The 22,586-nt window shown below is 41.7% G+C and overlaps 1 protein-coding gene across 1 annotated transcript; it reads left to right on the top strand.

Moving 5' to 3' along the window:
* The first annotated feature begins 317 nt into the window (after nt 1-317).
* LOC118404880 lies at nt 318-22,251 on the top strand. The gene is made up of 29 exons (XM_035804261.1): nt 318-372; nt 1,806-1,880; nt 2,137-2,574; nt 3,523-4,119; nt 4,491-4,565; nt 5,114-5,342; nt 5,721-5,833; nt 6,426-6,611; nt 7,081-7,263; nt 7,738-7,872; nt 8,443-8,634; nt 8,929-9,060; nt 9,537-9,731; nt 10,096-10,221; nt 10,887-11,078; nt 12,816-12,944; nt 13,467-13,676; nt 14,464-14,620; nt 14,973-15,097; nt 15,768-15,927; nt 16,532-16,644; nt 16,759-16,866; nt 17,570-17,977; nt 18,640-18,756; nt 19,227-19,488; nt 20,167-20,330; nt 20,942-21,163; nt 21,526-21,714; nt 22,106-22,251. The coding sequence occupies exons 1-29, from the start codon at nt 318-320 to the stop codon at nt 22,249-22,251; spliced, it is 5,433 nt and encodes a 1,810-aa protein (XP_035660154.1).
* Nucleotides 22,252-22,586: the final 335 nt, after the last annotated feature.

The raw sequence follows: 22,586 nt of genomic DNA, 5'->3' as shown, positions 1-22,586 counted from the left end.
GATGCTCTATCCGTGCATGCGTTGTTATGGTATCTCAGCACATGCAGAACGTACATATGCCACATGTACGAGTTGAGCTTGAAAAGTCGGGTAGTTACCTGTTCTCCGTAGTCTTTGTCACTAAGCATTCAACTGGGCTGGTTGATATTCGTTTGACAGAACCCAGTGGGCAGAACCTAAGAGAAGAATAGTCACGTACAGTAGGTCTGTGTAGAATATCCAGTTGTGTTTTTTTAAACAAGTCAAGGTAACGTCGTCTTAGTACTATCAGCGGGAACCGACAATCCGTCCGCCCAGCTGGGCGCGGGTGGGGTGAGATGGCGGCACAACTTTTCACGGCTGGACTCATCTACTGGCTGATGTGTGTCACAGGTAGGGGCTGTAATGTACCGTTCCTAAACAGACGGATCAAGATATATAAAGAGGAAGAGAGGTTCTAGTCTGTTCAACGCAAACTCCGCTGCCCAGGGCTTTAACTACTCTTCAAGCGCTTAGGCTCTGGCTGTTTTTTTACGTTTTTACGCGTTACATTTTCGGCCGTGAGATATCAATAGAAAATATAAAGCCCGATACAAACGCCTACAAAACATTAAAAAAACAGCCGGAACCTAACCTCTGCTTGGACAATAGGCTCGTACTGCTCCCCCCTCTCCCAAGGGGCCACCTGGATGTTGGTGGTTTATTATACTAGTACTTAAGTAAATTTAATTGAACAACGATTGTACCAGGTACCATATATATGTATGGCAAATATCGCGTATAACTAACAACTACTTACGTATTTCTACGTATACACAAGTGTACTAATCTAGCATCATTATTCAACAAAAATTTCTAGTGGAAATGTGTCTCTGGCTGGGGTTAATGGCCCCCTACACGGAGGCTAGGCATAGTGCACTTTACATCGCTATGGCACGCTTTCTCTTTTGTATTATTACTAGTACTGTAAATGCAGAAATGTTCGCGGTGGACTAATGTTCGCGGTTTTCGCGGTGACCACTTCACCGCGAGCTTAAACCACCGCGAACATTTTTCTATTATGGTATTAGACTGCAGTTACCGCGAACTTAAATCCATCGCGAAAAGTCCTTTTACCCGCTACCGCGCGAACTTAAATGCATTTACAGTATACGAGCATTCATAAGCGCCATCAATCAGGCTAAAGATGTCCTGATTCAAATAAGTTCAAATGGCCAAACATGTTCAAAGATAGGCATGTTGCGATTGGCAGCACTAAGTCACAGGCGCTCGAAGCGCCTTTTTTTCAAAGAAGTTTGAAACGGCAGGATGGTCGACCTAGAGCCCAGGTTCAAACCTCGCACTTCAGCTCCTGGTTGTGAAAAGAGAATACTGTAAATGTATTTAAGTTAGCGGGGATTTAATTTCGAGGAAACGGGAAAAAGGACTTTACGCGGTGGTTTTAAGTTCGCGGTAGCACCATGCACTGTAGACTCTTACTGTCATGGAAAATGTTCGCGGTGGTTTTAAAGTCGGGAGTGTTGAAGTTATAGTTATCGTTGAAGCTATAGTAAATCAGTGATCTTTATTGAGACACGACAAAAGTACAGCGACTTTTGAAAGGTCTACATGTATAACAGCTACTTACAGTACAACTAAACACACATATATGGATATCTACAGGTATGAATAAATCAACATATAGGGTCATTAGCTTGTCATTTACATTATTGGTTCTATGGTATGAACATTTTTGTTTCTGTGAATATCATCTTGAAATCTGTTCAAATTCAAACAAATCAAAATGGAATTTGGCAACTTTTTTCTTCATTTCTTTCCCGTTTCAGCCCCAGTCAATGATGCCCAGTCCAGTGACTCCAGTTCTCTCAGTGACTACGGCGATGGCTCTAGCGATCATTCGAGTATGAGAAATTATTTCATGTACTGAAAATTAGATTACAAGTTCACAATACAGTCATCACTTGCAAACATGTACTTTTTCTTACTTTACACGACTTGCTCCAATGCGGCGAGATAAGATAAGAAAAGGGAATTTCATCCAAACAAACATCTACTACTTGTCCAAGATTTCTATCAACAGAACTACGTTTAGTTAAGGTACCTTTTTTCATACGAAATATTGACAGAGAAATGATAACATACATTATACTTCTCCAGGTGTGTGGCTGGAACGGGATCCGTCATGGGTTGTGAACTCCGCCGGCACACCGTGGGTCTTCAATGGAGTGACGTATGATGCCGCAAAGGCCTTGGATGGAGACACTGGTACCTATTGGAACCCCCAGGGCACGGACAGATACTACAACAGCTGGTACATTGTACTGGACCTCACAACGCCACATAATATCACTCGCGTCGCTGTTAACAACATTGGAGACACAATCCATGACACTGCAGCCTTCACGCTGCAAAAGTCGCAGGTTGGGAGTCCGTACAACTGGGAGGATGTAGTGACCGTTACTAACGTGCAGGGAGGGACGTACGAGCGGCAGGAGTTCGGCGGGTTCCAGGGAACAGCTCAGTATTGGAGGTTCCTATTTACCAAGACCCACTCCGGCTGGCAGCCATGGCTCACAGAGCTGGACTTCTACGGAGGTAAACGAAAAATCGTTTTGTTTTATAAACTATAGAAACATGGATGCAAGGAAGGTTCAAAGTAAATGGTTGCTAAAGGGTAACATTGAGTTGAATTAGATAAGCACAGCGGTAGCCAAATCCTTTTTAAAATGTTCTTCACGTTTGCCTGTCAATTAGCGCTTTTGCAGTCGGCGCTCAGTGGTCACCCAACGGTCGCTCAGTGATCGCTAAGTTCTCCACTTTAATGTTACACTGATTAACTATCCAAGAGGTCTCACTTATTCACTTATCAAGCCGGTGGTATACTGTAAATGCATTAAGTTCGCGGGGATTTAATTTCGCGGTAGCGGGAAAAGGGACTTTTCGCGGTGGATATAAGTTCGCGGTAACACCATAGACTGCAGTCCAATACCATAATAGAAATTTTTTCGCGGTGGTTTTAAGTTCGCGGTGAAGTAGTCACCACGAAAACCGCGAACATTAATCCACCGCGAATATTTCTGCATTTACAGTATACTGTACAGTATATACGGTTGCACTGGACGGAGACTCTCTCTGAGCCACTTGTATTTACCGGTCTCTCTCAGGAGACAGGGGACGTCTCATAGCTCACTTCTAACTACATTACGGTGACCACCGTTAACCACTTGTAACTGAAACCCGTACTTGTATGGGGTGCACCAGTCACATAGTCTCAAACGAAATTGGTATTTTTTCTTCTTTTCTTTCCCGTGTTTCTGTGAATATCTTGAACTTGTTCAAGTTGAAACAAATCAAAATGTAGGCGTATTGAATAGCTTTATAACCATGACTAAAAGCTTTAACTCTTTCTTTTCTTTTCGTTGAAGAGGTTCATCAGTCACATATGCAAACAGTTACAACAATTTTCATCAATCGAGACTAGGTCAGGCTTGCGTGGATCATCTGCCCCCTCCCCCCGCTCCTTTCTTTTCTTTTCCGTTTCAGCCCCCGTCACGGACGCCCAGTCCAGCGACTCCAGTTCCCTCAGTGACTCCAGCGATGACTCCAGTTCCCTCAGTGACTCCGGCGATGACTCCAGTTCCCTCAGTGATTCCGGCGATGACTCCAGTTCCCTCAGTGACTCCGGCGATGACTCCAGTTCCCTCAGTGACTCCGGCAATGACTCCAGTTCCCTCAGTGACTCCGGCAATGACTCCAGTTCCCTCAGTGACTCCGGCGATGACTCCAGTTCCCTCAGTGACTCCGGCAATGACTCCAGTTCCCTCAGTGATTCCGGCGATGACTCCAGTTCCCTCAGTGACTCCGGCGATGACTCCAGTTCCCTCAGTGATTCCGGCGATGACTCCAGTTCCCTCAGTGACTCCGGCGATGACTCCAGTTCCCTCAGTGATTCCGGCGATGACTCCAGTTCCCTCAGTGACTCCGGCAATGACTCCAGTTCCCTCAGTGACTCCGGCAATGACTCCAGTTCCCTCAGTGATTCCGGCGATGACTCCAGTTCCCTCAGTGATTCCGGCGATGACTCCAGTTCCCTCAGTGACTACAGTGATGACTCAAGCGATCATTCAAGTCCAGACGAACGTGAGTAGCAAATATTCTAAGAAACTAGAAAGGCCAACTTTTCGCCAAAATGCAGTAAGTGGAACACGGCTACAAAAACAGAAAGTCTTTCCGGGGAAAGACTTAACCAGATAGTTGCAAATTAACTTATCCTTAGCTTCATGAAATGAGCAATAGGTCACGTTAATTTGATTATATGTAGATTAAGTGTATTTTGTACCGTATGTACAATCAATCACTTAATATTTGTATGTTAGTGTTTAGATTATATACCTGTATTTAGACCACACTCAATCGTTTCATGTATTTGTTTTTTGATTAGCCTTATTTATGATTTAAAACTTCAAGCACTTGTTGGGATGGAATATCGTATTTTTTCGTTCCCGTTTCAGCAACTGTCATCGATTCCGAGTCACTCGATTCCAGTTACTACAATTTCTACAGCAACAACTACGACTATTATGACCGTAAGTAGCAAATGTAGTAAGAGTCCTAAGAGAGGAGCCCTAAACTCCAGAGGAGAGTGTTCTTTTCCAATAGATATTTATTTTAGGAACTAAAAATGCATACTACTTCACATTACGATAAAGTACTAACGAGTCGAACGTGCATCAAAAAGCACTCAGTATTCTACTATACTCCCCAATTAGCCTTTTAATTAGATCAAATTAAGTAATGTCAGCCTATGGCTGAACACAATGTCTCTGACAAGGCCTAACAAAAGTTTAGTGTACTGAAACCATTTTTAGGGGTGATGTTCAAAATTCATCTTGCTAGGCGTTCTTTGATATTTTGTGAACAATTGGCCTTCTTGGTGTGAATATCGCCCCTCAATTATGCCGAATATGTGCATGATAAAGGAAGTGTGAAAAAAATGAATTTTTGAAAATTCAAGATGGTGGATTCAAGATGTCGGATCGCAGCGGGTAGCTTTTAAATATGAATGACGTCATGTAATGACAAAAAAGCCCGGTCTATGTACGTATTGTTTATGTACGTATATCTCATTCTTTAGAGCCTAGTACACCCGACTGTGGAGAAAACATGTTTGCCCCCTCTGGAGGCCCTGTGACGTCACCGAACTTTCCAAATGATTATGGCCTCTATGAGAACTGCGAGTGGAGGATCACGGTACCGGAAGGAAGCATCATTCGTCTCACGTTTGACAGTTTCAACACTCAATACCCTTATGACATTCTGACCATCTACGATGGAGCCGATGATAGTGCTCCGCAGTTACAAAGGTAAGGTAGTAAATACACAAACAATACATTTCTATAGCTCCTAATTAGTATTGGACATCGAAATCTCCTATCTCAAAGCTTCAAATTATTCTAGATACGATACAATATTTTTGAAATAGTTTAACTGTCATATCCAACACAAAAATTGGACTCACCCAGATTTTCAACTGAGCAGCACCAGTCTTTGTCAATGAATTGTTCATTCCTTAACAAAGTCTGGTGCTGTGCAGTCAAAAATTTGGGTGAGTCCAATTTTTGTGTTGGATATGACAGTTAAACTAGTTCAATAATGACGTCTACCAACACATATAAAATTTCAAGTTAGCATATTCTATTAATTGGTATGTGCAATCCTGACTATTTTTCCTCGCTGGCCAGGTTAACAGGCCTACTGCCCGTCAGCCCCATCACCAGTACATCTAACATGATGTTTCTGAAGTTCACATCTGACAGGCAGCACACAGCTCAGGGGTTCCAGTTCTCCTACATAAGTAAGGTCTTTCACTTTTTGCAGTAATAATGTTGTCACAGTAACTATGTGCTCTAACAACAGGTTTGCATCAACCTTGCCTTCCTTATGTTTACTATTGTACTATTTATCTTGTCCTCACCTCCTTTGCATATCAATGCATCACTAGGGTATAAATGTGCACTGCAAAAGATCTGCTCAGTGTCACAGAAAAGTACTGGATGATAACTGAAACCAGTTGCTTGAGTAAGTGTTATTTGGCGTATCCTATTACTCGGATGTCTAGCCGTCATCGACGTAATGATATCCTTTGATGTGCTGTTCATTATAAATTTGCTTTCAGTTTCCCTTTTCAACTGCTTGATAAGAAATAAAGATCCAGTCACTGCGAGGAAGGAGATTCGAACGTCCTATCCGAGGGATGGCCCTAGGTGAAGCTAGGTACTCATTTTAACCTGAGTCAAGTGAGGAAAGCCGTGTTAAGTGCTTTTCCCAGAGACACAAGACAGGTGACACGGCAGGATTCGAACTCGAGACCTTTCTGTCCCGAGCCAAACACGCTGCCGTTGCGCCACGTAATCTCACAAAGAGCTTTTCATTTGTTTTTGTTTCAGGCAGCACCCCAGGCCATTGCTGGGATCCTGGTATGCCTGCCAATGGTTACAGGGATGACAATAGTAACTTCACATCAGGACAGACAATCAGGTACAGCTGTATGGCCGGGTACCAGGTGTGGGGAGCTGCCAACATCACCTGCCGGACGAACGGGACATGGAGCGATGCTACACCGACTTGTAAAAGTAATACTTCTTCTCGTGTCATCACTACACTTTCCTGCTTCCTTGATGCATGGTTCGGGCAGGAGGGGGCAGACAAGAAGGTTATTCGTAGTCTGCTTTAGGGGTGGGTACCGTTTTTTCTTATTGGACTGGTCCGGAAAAACCAGACCTGACAAAAAATTCGTTGGACCGGATGTTGGACCTATTAGAAAATAAACAGATTATATGATCAGAAATTCACACGTTTCGGGGCTACCCTAACATCACAGAACCCACACATTAAAGAAAAGTTGGGATCCTTCGTCTTCCACTGTCTCGGGAAAAGAAGTCGAACCCAATTCGCAAAAAATTATAGTTTAGAGTTAGCTTTTAGACTAGAAATATTCTATACTTTCTAAAATTATATGTGTTTGTTCCCTTTCATGTTACCTGCAATTAGCCCTCGGGCAAGAATTTGCAATAAACTATTATTATTTTCATTACATAACAGCTCTGAGAAGAGTTCGTCTTGTCGGAGGTTCCGTTCCGAACGAAGGACGTGTGGAGGTCCAGTCAGAAGACGGTTTGAACTGGGGCACGGTCTGCGGCAACGGTTTTGACTTCAGAGATGCTGACATTGTTTGCAGGATGTTGGGGTATCTCAGAGCCAACCGAATCAATGAACTAGCTATAGGTAAAATTTTACCCTCTGTTACCTCGTGTGACGACTTCTTTTCATATTGGTATTGTGAAACATGAAGGGGGCTTGTTTTTATCTAACGAGTACATGATATTGGAGTTTATTCTACACTGCCAGTTCTGTCTCTAACTTGCTCAAGTTTCGGTGTCTATCAGACATCTTCCTCAGAGCTTCTAACTAGAGTTCTGGTCCTCACCGCTTTATGTAGCCGATGTAGCTGGCGATCTTGCAGCGTGAACACAATCCCAAACATGGCTAAATTTGTATCCCCCCTCGTCCCGGTTCATCACTGGGGGTGACTTTCTTATCTAGGCGGCCTCTTTGATCCACTTTATAGGCTTGTTAAAACGTAAGCACGTGATAGACGTTACTCGTTGTGTAAAGGAAGACTCCAATATCTTATGTCCAACCAACCTGAAATTATATTCGAATGTATGACTATACTTTTATAATCTTCCAACGTTGAAGAACATCAAGGAAAAGGGCCGATCTTCATGGATGACCTAGGATGTGCTGGGAACGAGAGTAGCCTGTTTAACTGCTCGTACCCAGGATGGGAGATCCACGGCTGTCGTCATTACCAAGATGTCGGAGTTGTCTGTGGTATGTTAACATTTTGTTAATTCTTTAACATCTGCTTAACTGTAAAAGGATGATTTATAACACATTACGAAGGTTAAAACTAGACCAAAATCAAGCAATCTAATATTAAAGGCATTTTGATCAACACATTCTACCATTTTTGTTGTTAGACTCAGATAAGAAGAGTTAGAAACAATGAGAAATACCTGTAAGTTGCTGTAGACCAAAGATTGTCCAAATTGGAAAAGACTAAGGCTTTCAAAGATTTTGAGAAATCTTCCATTTTGAAAAATGACCTGTAATTGACGACAAAAAACTTTTATTTTTATTTGTTGATATTTGGACCAAGGCAATTTGTTCTTTATTATGCCATTTTTTCTGGTTTTGTCAAGATAATACAGTAGAAGCCGCTTAATTGCACACCCCATTTGCCAGTGAATTTGGTGCAGTTATCCGAATGGTGCAACAAAGTCAAGTTACGTTAGTATTAAGCTGGACCGCCCAACCACGTGGGATTTGGGAGTTTTGTGCAATTAACAGAAGTGTGCGATTATCCGTTGTGCAATTAACTGGCTTCTACTGTATGCTTAGATCCCAGCAGAATCCGTCTCATCGGAGGTTCCAGTGAAAACGAAGGCCGTGTGGAGGTCCAGCCGGACAACAGTTTCACCTGGGGCACGGTTTGCCAGGACCAGTTTGACATGAGGGACGCAGACGTGGTCTGCAGAATGCTGGGCTATCCCGAGGCTGACCAGGTTCGCACTGATGCCAACTTCAGTCAGGGTAAGATAATGTATACCACTGTTTATGTGTAACGTTATATTACGCTGCTTTAGTACGTTTGGAACCGCATTGTAAACATCGTATAAAACAATCAGTGTGGTATACATGTTAATCATTTCTATAACCACATCCTTAAGCAGTAAACTCACAGCTCCAGTGTAACGTGAACCAGTCAGTATTGTCCTGAGAATCTAGAAGGGTGACAGACGGTTAGCCATATGTCAGTTCAAATAATCATATATTATGTCTTGATCAATATTTAGTTAATTACTGATTCGTACTGTTCTAAAACAGGAACAGGACCCATATACATGGATGACCTACAGTGTGCTGGGAACGAGAGTAGCCTGTTTGACTGCTCGTACCCAGGATGGACGATTCACAATTGTGTCCATGCCCAAGATGTAGCCGTGGTCTGTCTTACAAGTACGTTAGAATAACTTGATACATAAACATGGATGAGGATATATTCTGTTTAATATTCACATATGGTCCTTGTAAACAATGGACCGATCCCAAAACCCCGCCCCCTGTTCGATCATGGTTCTATTTCGAACACCTCTGTCAAAAATAGCTATTTCTGTCCCGACTGTGGCAGTTTTTGACGGAGGTGTTCGAAATAGAATAGGGGATTCTATCTGTTCGATATGGCGTTCGACAGGATCGGTCCATTGGTAAGTCATTATAAAAACAGCATCCACTGTTTTTATCAGTCCTAGACAATCTGCCCTAGGGCAAGCCTACTAACTTATTACGATCTGTCCTAGGACAATCGGCGATTCTACTAGACATAAGTACAGATTGCAATTGTGAATAATCTTTAAAAAAAACGTATGGTGAATAATCTTCACAAACGTATAGTGAATTATACTTTATCATCAAAAGGTACGTTTGTTTTCTAGATTCCAGTAGAGTCCGTCTTGTCGGAGGTTCCGGGCCGCACGAAGGGCGTGTGGAGGTCCGGCCGTCTGACAGCTTCAGATGGGGGAGAATATGCCTTGACAAATTCGACCCAGAGGATGCAGACGTTGTTTGTAGAATGTTGGGCTACCCAAGTTCCCAACAAGTCCGCCATGCTGATAAATATTTTGGCAATGGTAAGATTTACGTCTACAAGTAAGATCATGTTGATTTGATTATACAAAATTGACACGACAAAAGTACAGCGACTTTCGTAAGGACTACATGTATAACAACTTACTTACAGTACAACTAAACAGTTATACATAGATGACGTCCGCATGCGCATCAATTTTCATTTGTTACAGAAAAGAGAAACGTTTTCGACCATATAGTACATCGTATAAAGAAGCAGTAAAATAAGCAAATGTATGTAAAAACAGCATCGGAAAACGTAGAGGAAGGTGATATGATGATTGGAAACAAACCAATCGCATTTTTCAGGTTTTTTATTGAAGTTACTACATCCGTTTTATCAACTAAAACATTGTTTCCTTTTAGATTTCGGAGCAGCGCCAATTTACATGAATGAGCTTGGCTGCGATGGGACCGAGAACAGCCTGTTTAACTGCTCGCACGGAGGGTGGTGGATTCGTGACTGTAGACGATATGTCGGAGTTGTCTGCGGTAAAGATACATGTTCCGCTTGTTGTTGTCATATCCTGGCATGTCTCTGTGGCCGAGTGGTTAAGCAATCCCGCTGCTTGGCCATCTAGATACAATTCCATGGATCTGTGGGCCTGGGTCTAGTCTTCGAACGGGGTTGTTTTTTTGTTGAGGGGGGGGGGGGGGTTATAACGTTGGCTGGGTTCTCCTATGCCGGGAAAATGAGTTTGCCGTGGAAAAAAGGTTGCTGTGGAAGGTAGTTGCAATCTTTACAATTCACCTGTTTACTCTAACTAAATTATCAGGTAATGCCATTACCTACGGCATATATTTTCCCATTTTACAGCTGCTTTGTGGGGCTTGCAGTATGGTTGACAATTTTTTGGGTAAACGGCCTAAATTGATGCGCTCACATCCGTATAATCAAATCAATATGGCCGAACAAAAATACATGCTAGTTCACCTTTATCCGCGCGGTAACCTATATCCGTTGTTTTCAAAAACGTTGTAGTTAGGAATACCAAGTCGACGGACAGAGGTTTCAAACTGCTATTTTCAAAATATATTACAATTTGAAACCATGCACTGTTCGTGGACTTGATATCCCTACGTAAGTACACTGTTCTCAACACACAACGGATAAAGGTTATCCTGCGTACTAAGGTGAAATAGCGTTACATGTTTAGATCCCAGCAGAATCCGCCTTGTCGGAGGTTCCGGGCCAGACGAAGGACGTGTGGAGGTCAGGCAAGATGGCGGTGTGACCTGGGGGACGGTTTGTCACGACCAGTTTGACTTGAAGGATGCAGACGTTGTCTGCAGAATGCTGGGCTACCCAAGTGCTCAGGCAGTTCGTAATGATGCCTATTTCGGCCAAGGTAATATTTACCGGTACCCTTGTGTTGTTTTCTGTAATTTTCTTATTTGATATGATATATGAAACATGTTCTTTACAAAAAGCTGCCAGTTCAAGAGAGAGACTGCGAATATTGTGAAACGGGTGCAGTGGAAGATAAATTGTACTTGTAACTGCCCTCATTGTGATGATGAAGGAAATAAGCTTGTCGAAACAATTAGAACTAGAGTTCGGCGACCTCATACCTCCATGAAAATTTAGAGCTTTTGTAAATTTCATGCAATTGACTAAGACATTAACATAATTTATGCGTGTTGTTGTTCATCATTGACTAACGTACACATGTCACAAGTATAAAATTCCAATCATTAGACTTAAAGCGGCTTTGAAATTTTTACATAAATTATGTAAATAAGTTCCTCATTACCATATTTGGTATCTGCTTATATTCCATCTATCATGATTAATAAGCGTTACATTTATTGAAGCCCAGTTATTAGTAATAATGGTATTATACAATTTCCTCATTAATTATGCAAATAAGGTCCTCATTTGCATAACATGTATATCATTATGAACACCTTTGCCTAAGCTACCTGCACCCCTAAAATGGTGCCAATCAGTCAATCCTTTCTGCAGTTATCCACTTTGGAATGTCTTGACAAAAACGCCCCTGCAGTTCCGAAATTACATGTTAGGGGGCTGAAATCTGCCCCACTTTGTCATGTCAATGCAAGATATCTACCACCCAAATGTCAAGACTATATCATGTCCGGGACAAGAGATACATTGAAAAAACTACCATGATAGAATATTCTCATTAATTATGCAAATTTACTCCTATTTTGCATAATTGGTATCTTATCTTGTACAACATTGTCTAAGGTACCTACATACCAAAAATCATGAAAATCCATTGTTCCCTTCTTGAGTTATCCTCTTCAGAAGTTTTTGACAAAAATGCCCCTGCTATCCCAAACCTAGTCGGTAGGGGGCCAAAACTTATGTCACTTATTCCTGAGCACAAGAGCTATCTAACACTTAAAAATCGTGACCATAGCGTGTTCAGAACACGAGATAGCAAAACCGGAAGTTGCGCTGTAGTACCAAGGAAAGCCGCTAGGGGGCCCAAAATCTAATCACTTCTAGCTTTCATCGCACCCCACCAACACACCAAGTATGAAACTAATACATCCAGCCGTTCTTGAGTTATCTTGTTGACAGACAGACAGACACACACACACACACACACAAACGCTGGGTAAAATATAACCTCCATGACATTTCATGGAGGTAATAATTATATTACCGAGCTTTGGCCAGCTGGAAGAGCTCCAAAAACTAGACTTCTACTAGTATCACAGATCCCACTAAGCATTGAAAATATTGGACATATGCATGTCATTAGCCACTGTCTCTACAGAAAAAGTCAAGTGCAAACCCTTAATAAGATATGCATTTTTCTCTATTTTTGTGTGGAGTGAGCTCTCCATACTGATCTTATTCTATGTGCCATTTAAGCAACCATGTCCCATGCCATGTATGTCATACAAGTACGTCTAGTAATGGTTGCCCCAATACGTCTTATAATCTTTGTCAAAGCATCAAGTGCTAAAAACCACCATTAATATTGCCGGTCATGCCGGACGTTTATTGTTTTGGGTAAATGCCACTTTTCAATCATAATGTTAATAACTATGTGAATTCCATCATGATCTCTTCTCATGTTTTCGTATTTTTCTATCCATACTTCTAAAAGGACAAGGAGAGATCTTCATGGATGAACTACGATGTAGTGGGAACGAGAGTAGTCTGTTTGAGTGCTCGTACCCAGGGTGGGGGATCCATGACTGTGATCCTACCCAAGATGCAGGTGTGGTTTGTACAGGTATGTTCGTCTTCAAACATGTTTATAATGACATACATACAATTTACATGTTTAATTAGGAAATTATGTTGTTTTCCAGAACTGGACTTCAATAAATGTAGTACATGTAATTTATGATAGGAGGAACATAAACAGACACCAAATATGCAAAGGAAGAACTCATATGCATAATCTAAGCAAAAATGGCAAAACAGATTAATGAAAAATGATAGGAACTTAATAATTGTGACATATGCAAGTTTTTCAATGACGAACATCACCATGTATGAATTATGTAAATATATAAGTCACTTGTAAAAAAAATTGCAAAAGCTCTAGATATTTCATGGAAGTATGAGGTCGCCGAACTCTAGTTTCTAGTTGCGATTAATTTCTATAATTTGGAACTAATTAGAGAGGTGCTAATTGTCAACCATGTCCGTAACCTTGTGACAGAACAAAAAGTCAGTCAAAAAATACTTCATTGAAACGCCAGATGTTTGAAGAAAAGTGTTTTAATAAACACCTCCCTTTATCAATTAGGGAAATCTTTCCTGCTGGTTGCCCTCATAACGAGTATTCTCGAATACGACGGGTCAGAGGTCACGGTTACGGCTTCAAAACTGCCCCGAATCGACTCCCTGGACTACGACCCTGTAACTGAACTTGTGTGCTTTATATCGACCGGCGGCATCAGGAAGATCGGTCGCGATGGACGAAGGATGGAGACCATTCTAAACACCAGATACAGCTGTGGGTGCCTTTCCGCTCTCCTTTTCGTTCTTTGTTATGTCAGTGTAACGTTAGTTCACCTTTATCCGCGAAGTAACCTATATCCGTTGTTACAAGTATATTTAACTGCAATATTTTTTTATTGAATATTGGAGAAACCTGTATCCTTTGTTATATAAAACTACAATGTATTCAAAACATTGCAGTTTTAAACCACCGTCCGTTGACTTGATATCCCTAAATACCTGGCCTGTCTAAAAAAACAACGGATATAGGTTACCCCGCGGATAAAGGTGAACAGGCGTTTACAGTATATCTTATGAAATATTTCAAATATATGTGCCAATACCAAGGAGGTTGTATCAAGAGGAGATTGGACGGGCTTAATACCCCGCTGCGCGCTATTGTTTAGACCAGCGAGGTCTTTTGTTTCCGCCCTCCGGCGGCGACCCTTTGACCAGTATGTTTGGTTCAGGCAAGGAGGTTATATCACATCCTCCTTGGTTCAGGGCTTGGCGCCAAAATATGTGATATAACCTCCTTGGCCAATACTAAAGAAATAGATATTCATTGACATATTGTAAGGTGCACGTATTGTAAAATTGCTGCGAAACTTCAATGCTACATACAGCTCCCTGTTTCTATGGTCAATCTGGCATAATAAATCAAGCTATCAATGACAACTGACAAGTCAGTTAAGTTACGTATGAAAGCATTATCTGAACGTTATTTTGAAAAAAAAAGTGTCTTTCCTTGAATTTCTCTTCTCAGTTGCTTACTGGAACTTACGTACGGTGTATTTTTTCAGCTTATGGTTTGAGGTTGGACCACGCTGGGGGGAATGTGTATTGGATGATCTATGGTAGTAGAGGAACCATCTCTGTAGCCAGGAAGGATGGATCATTCGTCAGGACACTTCTTACTGTCGAATGGCCTAGCGGTGTGGCTTTGGACCCCAGAAACGGGTAATTCCACCGTAAACAAACGATCTTGTAAATGAGGGCAGTTAGTTTGTAAACACCAAATGTATACGAGGGGAAGTCATAAGGTAAAGACATTGGTTTCAGAACAAGCTCATTTTTCAATCAAAAGCAAGATTTGTTTGTCAATCACTGGTGCAGTATTCTCCATAGAAGAGAGGCCATTTGTTACTAAAAAGGAATACTGCAACGTTAACCTGAAACCCTGGAATTGTTCTAAAAGAAATCTATGCTATAAACCATAGAATTAAAACGGACTCCTTATCTGTTGTTCATTTACTTCTTAGATAAGAATATTTTCTGTTCCCTGACGTTTATTACTTGTGTATTTTCATAGACTGATGTACTGGACGAGCGTTGGTAGTGACCCCAGAGTTGACTGTGCTGCTATGGATGGTAGCAACCACACTACACTCATCAGAAACTTGAATAACCCCAGGGCCATTACAATAGACTATAAAGGTCAGAAAACAGACATTAGTGAAAAATACACTTTGCAATTATGGGTAACAGCATAGACATAATGATTGTTCAGCTATGATTCACAACAGCATGCAGGGCCATTCATTTCGTTTGGACAAATGAGAAACGACTTGGAGCTATAACTAAATCATACATCGCCGCGAACAGTTTGATTTCAAAGAAATTCCATAGAAAAAGTCAAACTTAATTTTAGTCTATGGAGAATTACAACTTTCACACAAAAAGTAGATTTCAAAATTAAGCAACCCCCACTAGGGTGTTTTTAGCGCACAATAGCTTTTCTTTATAAACAAGCTTTGTATTATTACATGATATAATAATAGTCTGCAGTTCAGCGTACTTCATTTTGCCAACATAACCAAAATGTGAATAATCTTGCTGTACCTGTGTATGTCTTTGAAAAATGTTAACCTTCATTGCAAACTCTTTAAGCCTTTTTTCGTCTTTTTGTGGCTCATGATACACTTTTGCTGGCCATTTCTTTTGTACTAGGTCGTTTGTTTTGCCGGCCCATACAAGCGACCCAGTAAAAAAAGAAATGGCCAGCAAAAGTGTATTATGAGCGAAAAAAGAGGGGGGAAAGGGGGCAAAAAAAAAGAGAAAGCCTGCTGTGGAGGCTAGAAAAATGTATTGTATTCATCTCTTTCAGAGGATCGTCTGTACTTCTGCGATCGTTATACCATCTACAGCTCAGATCTGCTGGGCAATAACACACTGTTCTTCTACGATACGACTTATAAAGTCGGAATTGCAGTGGATGATAACTACGTTTACTGGGGGTCAGTTGGAACGGAACGTGGTATTAGAATGTAAGGAACTCGTCTTCATCTGTACATCTGTAAACCTTTATCCGCGGGGTAACCTATATCCATTGTATACAAAAAAAATCAAGGGCTTGGGGATATCAAGTCAACGGACGATGGTTTCAAACAGCAAAACTTTGAAACTACTGCAATTTGAAATCATCGTCCGTCTACCTGATATCGCTAAATGTCGTGATTTTAAAAACAACGGATATAGGTTACCCAGCGAATAAAGGTTAACTATCGTTAATCACCAAATGGAAATCATTTAGCCCGATATAAGGAGAAAGTAGCCGTTATGCACGTTGTCTTTTTGTCCCATCACCAATGTTGCTAACATGCTGACTTAATAATATGTGCTAATATACAACACTATTTCACCTTTATCCGAACGCGGTAACCTTTATCCATTTCTTCGTAAAAAAGGGTCCATAGGAATACTATAAGTCGACGGACAGTGGTTGAAAACAGCAATGCATTTGCATTTTGAAAATTTTGCAGTTTAAAACCACCGTCCATCAACTTGACATCCATAAGCACCCTGTTTTTAAAAACAACGGATTTTGGGTACCCCTCGGATAAAGGTGAACTAACGTTACCACATCTCCAGGCTATCCAAGTACAGCACCAATCAGACTGTTACTACTATTATGGCCGATGAAGTTTCATATCCAGCAGACATCTACGTGACCACAGCATCGCCCATTAATGTAACCAATCATGGTAAATACCTGCGTCTGTGCGCTTTGTTTGTTTGTTTATTGAGATGTCCATTTTCAACAACGGGCTCTTGTCATTTGGCTACTAAATATGTCTTTTATACTTCTTTTACGTTAGGGTGTTCTTCGTTCAATGGAGGGTGTCAGGAGTTGTGCCTTTCGCATCCAGAGGGAATCAAGTGCGCCTGTCGAAACAACTGGGAACTGCAGAAAGATGGAGTGACATGTGAGTATCTTGTCTCTGGTATCAGCGGTCGGATGATGATATGATGCCATTTTTTCTATTTTGCTTTTGGACAGACGAGGACAATGTGGCACTGCACTCAAGTTTGTAACTTATATTAACAGTGCCACATACACATTACCAAAAAACAGGTAAAGGTAGTCTTTTTCTTTTACCTCCCCGACCGAAGTCAAGTACCCATCTTTGCCCATCGTAAAGTGCCTCTTTCAAGGGCACAACGTCGAGCGCACGGCGGAAATCGAACTTGGGACCTTTGGATTCCGAGCCAAATGCTCTACCAGATATGCCACACACGATCCCATTTGCACCGGTGCCCGTAGGGCTCTAAAGCCACAAATTTGTCCCAGTGAAATGCCGCGGGGTATACGTACCTCTCTGTATTTTCACGATTAGATCACGGTGTCTTTTTGTTGCCGGGTGCGGGGATGATTTTTAATTACGAGGTAAAAAGCCAGGGTCCCAGCCATGCCCCCAAAATAGCAAAGTTGTATTTTAACGTAGCTCTGTTGGCATACTGTTCAAACAACGGTACTTTATGAATGGCAAAATAAGACTAGCTAATAAGTAGAAATCCACTAGTAAAGTTTGTTAGAAAGCTATTATATAGCGTGGATTATATAGTATACATGGCGGATAGTACCCAACTCAAATTCCATTTAGGTAAAACGTATCTTTGTTGTCATAGGTTGTCTTTCTGGTTACACCACATACGCTGGTGCATGCTTTAAGGCCTACAACCAAGAGAAAACCTACGACCAGGCCAGGCAGGTGTGTGAAGCTGCCGCACCGAAAGGGGTTGTCGGGATGCTGGCCTTGCCGAAAGACAAACACGTGAACAACTTCTTAAGAGATCTAAAGAATGCCGTCAGTGAAATCTCACGTTTCTGGATCGGCTTGAGCGATCAGATGGACGAGGGTGAGTGGATGTGGGAAGACGGGACTCCACACGACACCATCGCTGACTGGAGCAACTGGCAGCTGGGGGAACCTAACGATAACCAGGGAGTAGAAGACTGTGCGAACTACGGTGGTTCCGGATGGAAAGACGCAACGTGCTCCTCTGCTTACAAGTTCATCTGCCAACTGAAAGAAGGTATTCCACACAACAGTTTATACACTCACTACGGTCTACGCAGCAGAAGACGATATCGTGCAACAATGGTCAGCAAAACTAAAAGACTTGCTATGTCCTTCATCCCACGTGCCTTAAGTCTGTTGTGTGCAAGTGACGACTAGTTATCTGAAAGTGTACATAAGAGACTATTAGCACTATAGTAGAATCTTTTAGTACTCTGAATGTGTATTTGGAAGTCACTTTACACCGACGATCTTGTTCTGCTGGCTCATGACCTTCATCTTTGTATTAGCCGCGCATTTTTTTAAACATTGTCCTCGTGTAAATTGCCTTGCCTTGTAGATTTATGCTGTTTTTAACTTCAACAGCAAAGTTATTTTACTCCCGATGTCCATGATTTTAGTTTATGTGTGGATATATGATTGACTCTTGTCTGTAAGTAATTCTCAATTCAGCTAACTCAGCTGCAAGGTTTTACAAATAAAATCATTCATTCATTCATAGAATTGGCTTAGGCAGAAGTTAGTGTTGGTTCAGCTGCTTCAGAATCTCTAAAGTTACTATTCCACATGTGTCTTTTGCCTTGTACACAATATGAAACACACGGACAGACACGCCCAAAACAGTATCTCCATTTTCATTGAGATAATAACTCGTCTGTGAACTGTGTCCATGCACAGCAATAACCTGCTCCATGGGATACTTCCGCTGTGGCCACGGCCGTGCGTGTATCCTGTCATGGAAGCGGTGTGACGGGATCTCTGACTGTACGGACGGGAGTGACGAGACGGGCTGTGGTAAGTCACTGTCAGGGGGTGACCACGTTTTAAGTTTAAGTTGCAAGTGCATCTGTAACAGATGCTTAAGGTTGTGCCCATCTCCATTTCTATAGCCCCTATGGCAATACATTTGTGCAAGCCACTGCAGCATGCGCAGGGGGCTAGTCCGCTGGTAGTGATGTGTGATTAACTCCCATACTCTTCCTCATTAGTCCCAAGTGCTAATAAGCAGAGAAAGCAGCATGTGCCATCTTTTAAGACTTAAGTATGGCTCGGTTGAATGCAAGACGAACACTCCTAATCAGTCATTGCACCAGTCCAATGGTGCACGATGTGTATGGTCTTCACAAACAAAACAGGCCGATATCAACCAATATCTTTCTTAACTTAACTATGTTGTAGCTACCTACGATTTAGAATCCCTACCTTCTTTAATTAATATCAAAACCAGAGAAATTGCACAATCCATTTCTTTGTCAACTTTTTAGTGTGCAAGCCAATACCTGGAGATTTTCAAATCGCCATCAGACTTACGATGCTGCCGAATCAGCTGGGCCAGACGACGTTTGAGGAGGTCCAGAATTCCTCTGTGGTGGAGCTGCTCAACAGTTCGTACAGCAGCTCCGGAAACTACCACCCGGAGTTACGGAAATTCGTTTCGACGATCATTTTCCCGGAGTGCAATGTCACCGTAGAGAACAGGACCGATTGCTATTTGTCTACAAATGCAACCGACACGGTCTCATGCATGTAAGTAGGAAAATATTGTGGCGATTTTCCAAAATGATATTTTCGTTTTGCTTTTGGATGGTGGTAAGTTTAACAACAGCCTTCAATGCAACTTGATCATTGCGGAATCAAAACGAATACGGGCACTTGAAATAAATAAGAAACATGTACATCAGTGATACTAAGTCGGTTGAAACACTTTCTTGATAGTAGCAAACATCACGTTTTCAGGCACCGGCCAGCCGGTAAGTTGATTTCCAGCAGATCCTACGGTAGCAGAATATAGTATCAAAAGCTGGCAAAGTGGTGTAGCCTAATCTCCAAGCAGATCTTGTGGTGGCCAATGAACTACTTTGCCGGCTAAACTCCTTCCCCAGCCTATTATACAGTAGAAGCCAGTTAATTGCATAACGGATTAACGCACACTGCATGCACGGAATCCCAAAATCCCAAACTGGTGCGGTCCAGCTAAACAGCTTCGCATTATTGCACCATCCGGATAATTGCACGAAATTCAGTGGCAAATAGGCCGTGCAATCGCAAGATCGGAGATTAGCGTTGTCGACTTTGGAGTGTGCATTGGCTCCAAACTCGGCTACGTACACTCCTTTGCTAGATTTTGATACCATCTTGTACTACCATGATAGAATTCTCTTGGAGATTACCAGTAAGTATGCTAAATCTGTAAATGTTTTATAGGGGGAACGTCACGGGTACACAACTGGTACCATGCCGCACGTGGTGTGAGGAGATCCTCAACATGGCCGCTGATTGGATGAAAGTCCTGCTGCCGTCATGTAAACTGTTTCCATCGTCCAAACACGGCTGCTGGAATCCTGATTCAGCCAAGAAGGGAAACGAAGGTGAAAGTGAAGACTTTCATTGATATCTTTTAGTCGAAAAAGTATTTAAGATTGTTAACGCTGGTTCACCTTTATCCAAGGGTAACCTATATTCGTTGTTTGTAAGAAAAAACGTATTTAGGCATATGAAGTCGACAGACGGTGGTTTCAAATCGGAACATTTTGAAAATACTGCAAGTTTGAAACCACTGTCCGCAGACTTGATACTCCTAAATGTGCTGTTTTAAAGATATAAGATATGTTTATTGCAAGTTCTTGCCCGAGGGCTAATTGCAGGTACAAACAACATGTAAAATAAGGAAAAATACAAAGGTGCTAGGAACTACATTCTATGACTATGCTATGCTAGTGTACATTATACTGGTTTTGTTGGGTTAGACTTCTTCTCTTTAGGCAGTGGAAGACGAATTTACCCACTTAAAAGACAACGGATAACGGTCACCCCACAGATAAAGGTGAACTAGCGTTATACCTGTGTTGTTTGTTTGAACCTTTGGTTGTTCATAAAAGCTCAAGTCGGCCCACATATTCGTCACATTTAATCAGAAATACATATTTCTTACATTTAAACTAACGTTATCACCTACTTCTTCTTTAAATGTCTTCCACAGTTTGCTACCATGGCAACGGCATAAACTACCGTGGCACATGGAGTAAAACTACATCCGGGGCAGATTGTGTGGAGTGGTCAGCTGCACAAGCCGGTTACTACAAGACAGAGTACCCCTGGGCTAACCTGGATAACAACTACTGCCGCAACCCGACCGGGCTCGATCGGCCATTTTGTTTGACAGAAGACGGTAGCCAGGAGGACTGTGACGTCATTCCTTGTAGTAAGTTGCCCTATGAGGAAAGAGTGATTGAAATACTTGCGATCACAAAATAGCACATGTATATTGAATGCATACTGTATGTGCATTTGACTTCGTGGGGATTTGATTGTTTGCTGTCGTTTAGAGTTGACGTTAGCGTCACCCAGACAATTTAAATGTCTTTACAGTACTGTGCTGTAGTCACTTACTGTAACAGAAAACCCATCGCCTCTACGAACTGCTTGTCGAAACCACTTGCTAAATTTAGTTACTCGGCAAAGGTGCTACAAACAGACAGAACAACTCGAGTATAAAGCCACCACGCAGTTTCTGCATTTATACTATTTAATCGACGATAACTTTGCCATTCTCTGCGACATTAGATTTCGACGGTTGTTGGGATAGAGGTCCTCCAAACTACGGCAAAAGAAGTCCAAACAAGAGGTTCTACTTCGTGGACGAAAGAGTGACGTACACGTGCAACGAAGGCTACACGCTTAAGTCAGGTTACACCAGTGAAGTGAGGTGCATGCCAGGAGGCGATTGGCAATATGACAAGCCCAGTTGCTCAGGTGATTGATTTGTGTGTCATCTTTTGCTACAGGCCTAAGCCTGTTTAATACACGGCCGGCTGTAAACTATTATTGGCATATTAGGGCTTCAATGGAAGACGAATATGCCAAAAACTAAACCCTTCGCATGCCTAAAGAGTACATACGGTTTGAATGAATTCGAAAGTCAGCGCTCTCCTAACATATTTTGTTAGTTTTATTATTGTCCTAACGTTAACATGGAATTTTATGCAAGATTCAAAATATTACAATGAGGACTTTTTCAAAATATTTTTTCTCTTCCCATGGGTATAAGACAACACACTTTATGGATGCAAACCGATTCGCTTTCAATCTAAAGTTATAGAATTGGACATGTAGATCTCGCATAATGATTTTCCTATTGATGCAGTAAACCATCGACGAAGGCTGCAAGAGGAGCTTCTTGAGATTTACAGTGCCAGTCTTGCACCTGAGAATGTCGTCATCAACTTCACTGGAGCTGTGGAACAGATAGTCGACTTGGCAAGTACTTTTATCTCAGAGTTATTTATCTAATACTGGTACTCAGTTTTTGGTATGGAATTACTTCTTGGAGCAAAATGCATATCTTAATCCATGCTGTAACTTTCATTTCAGGATGAAAAGAAGGAGCAGCTGGTTGCATCTGTCGCCATTGATTTTGTGAGTGGTCACAGTTATGAGAGCTTTTCTTTAAAGCCCCCAGTGATACAGATAATGACCAATATAAATCAGGATAACGTAAACTATAGACTCCAGTATGGCAGTCGTGCAGTTTAGATGTACATCGTTGGAGATTTCTCTAAGACAGTTTACCAAGTACAAGTTACTCTTTGGATCACCTTTCAAATATACAGACAACAGATAAAATC

Source organism: Branchiostoma floridae, chromosome 17 (genome assembly GCF_000003815.2).
Source record: "Branchiostoma floridae strain S238N-H82 chromosome 17, Bfl_VNyyK, whole genome shotgun sequence".
Taxonomy (NCBI): domain Eukaryota; kingdom Metazoa; phylum Chordata; class Leptocardii; order Amphioxiformes; family Branchiostomatidae; genus Branchiostoma; species Branchiostoma floridae.
The sequence above is the reverse complement of the archived record's forward strand: the minus strand, read 5'-3'. Positions and strand labels throughout refer to the sequence as shown.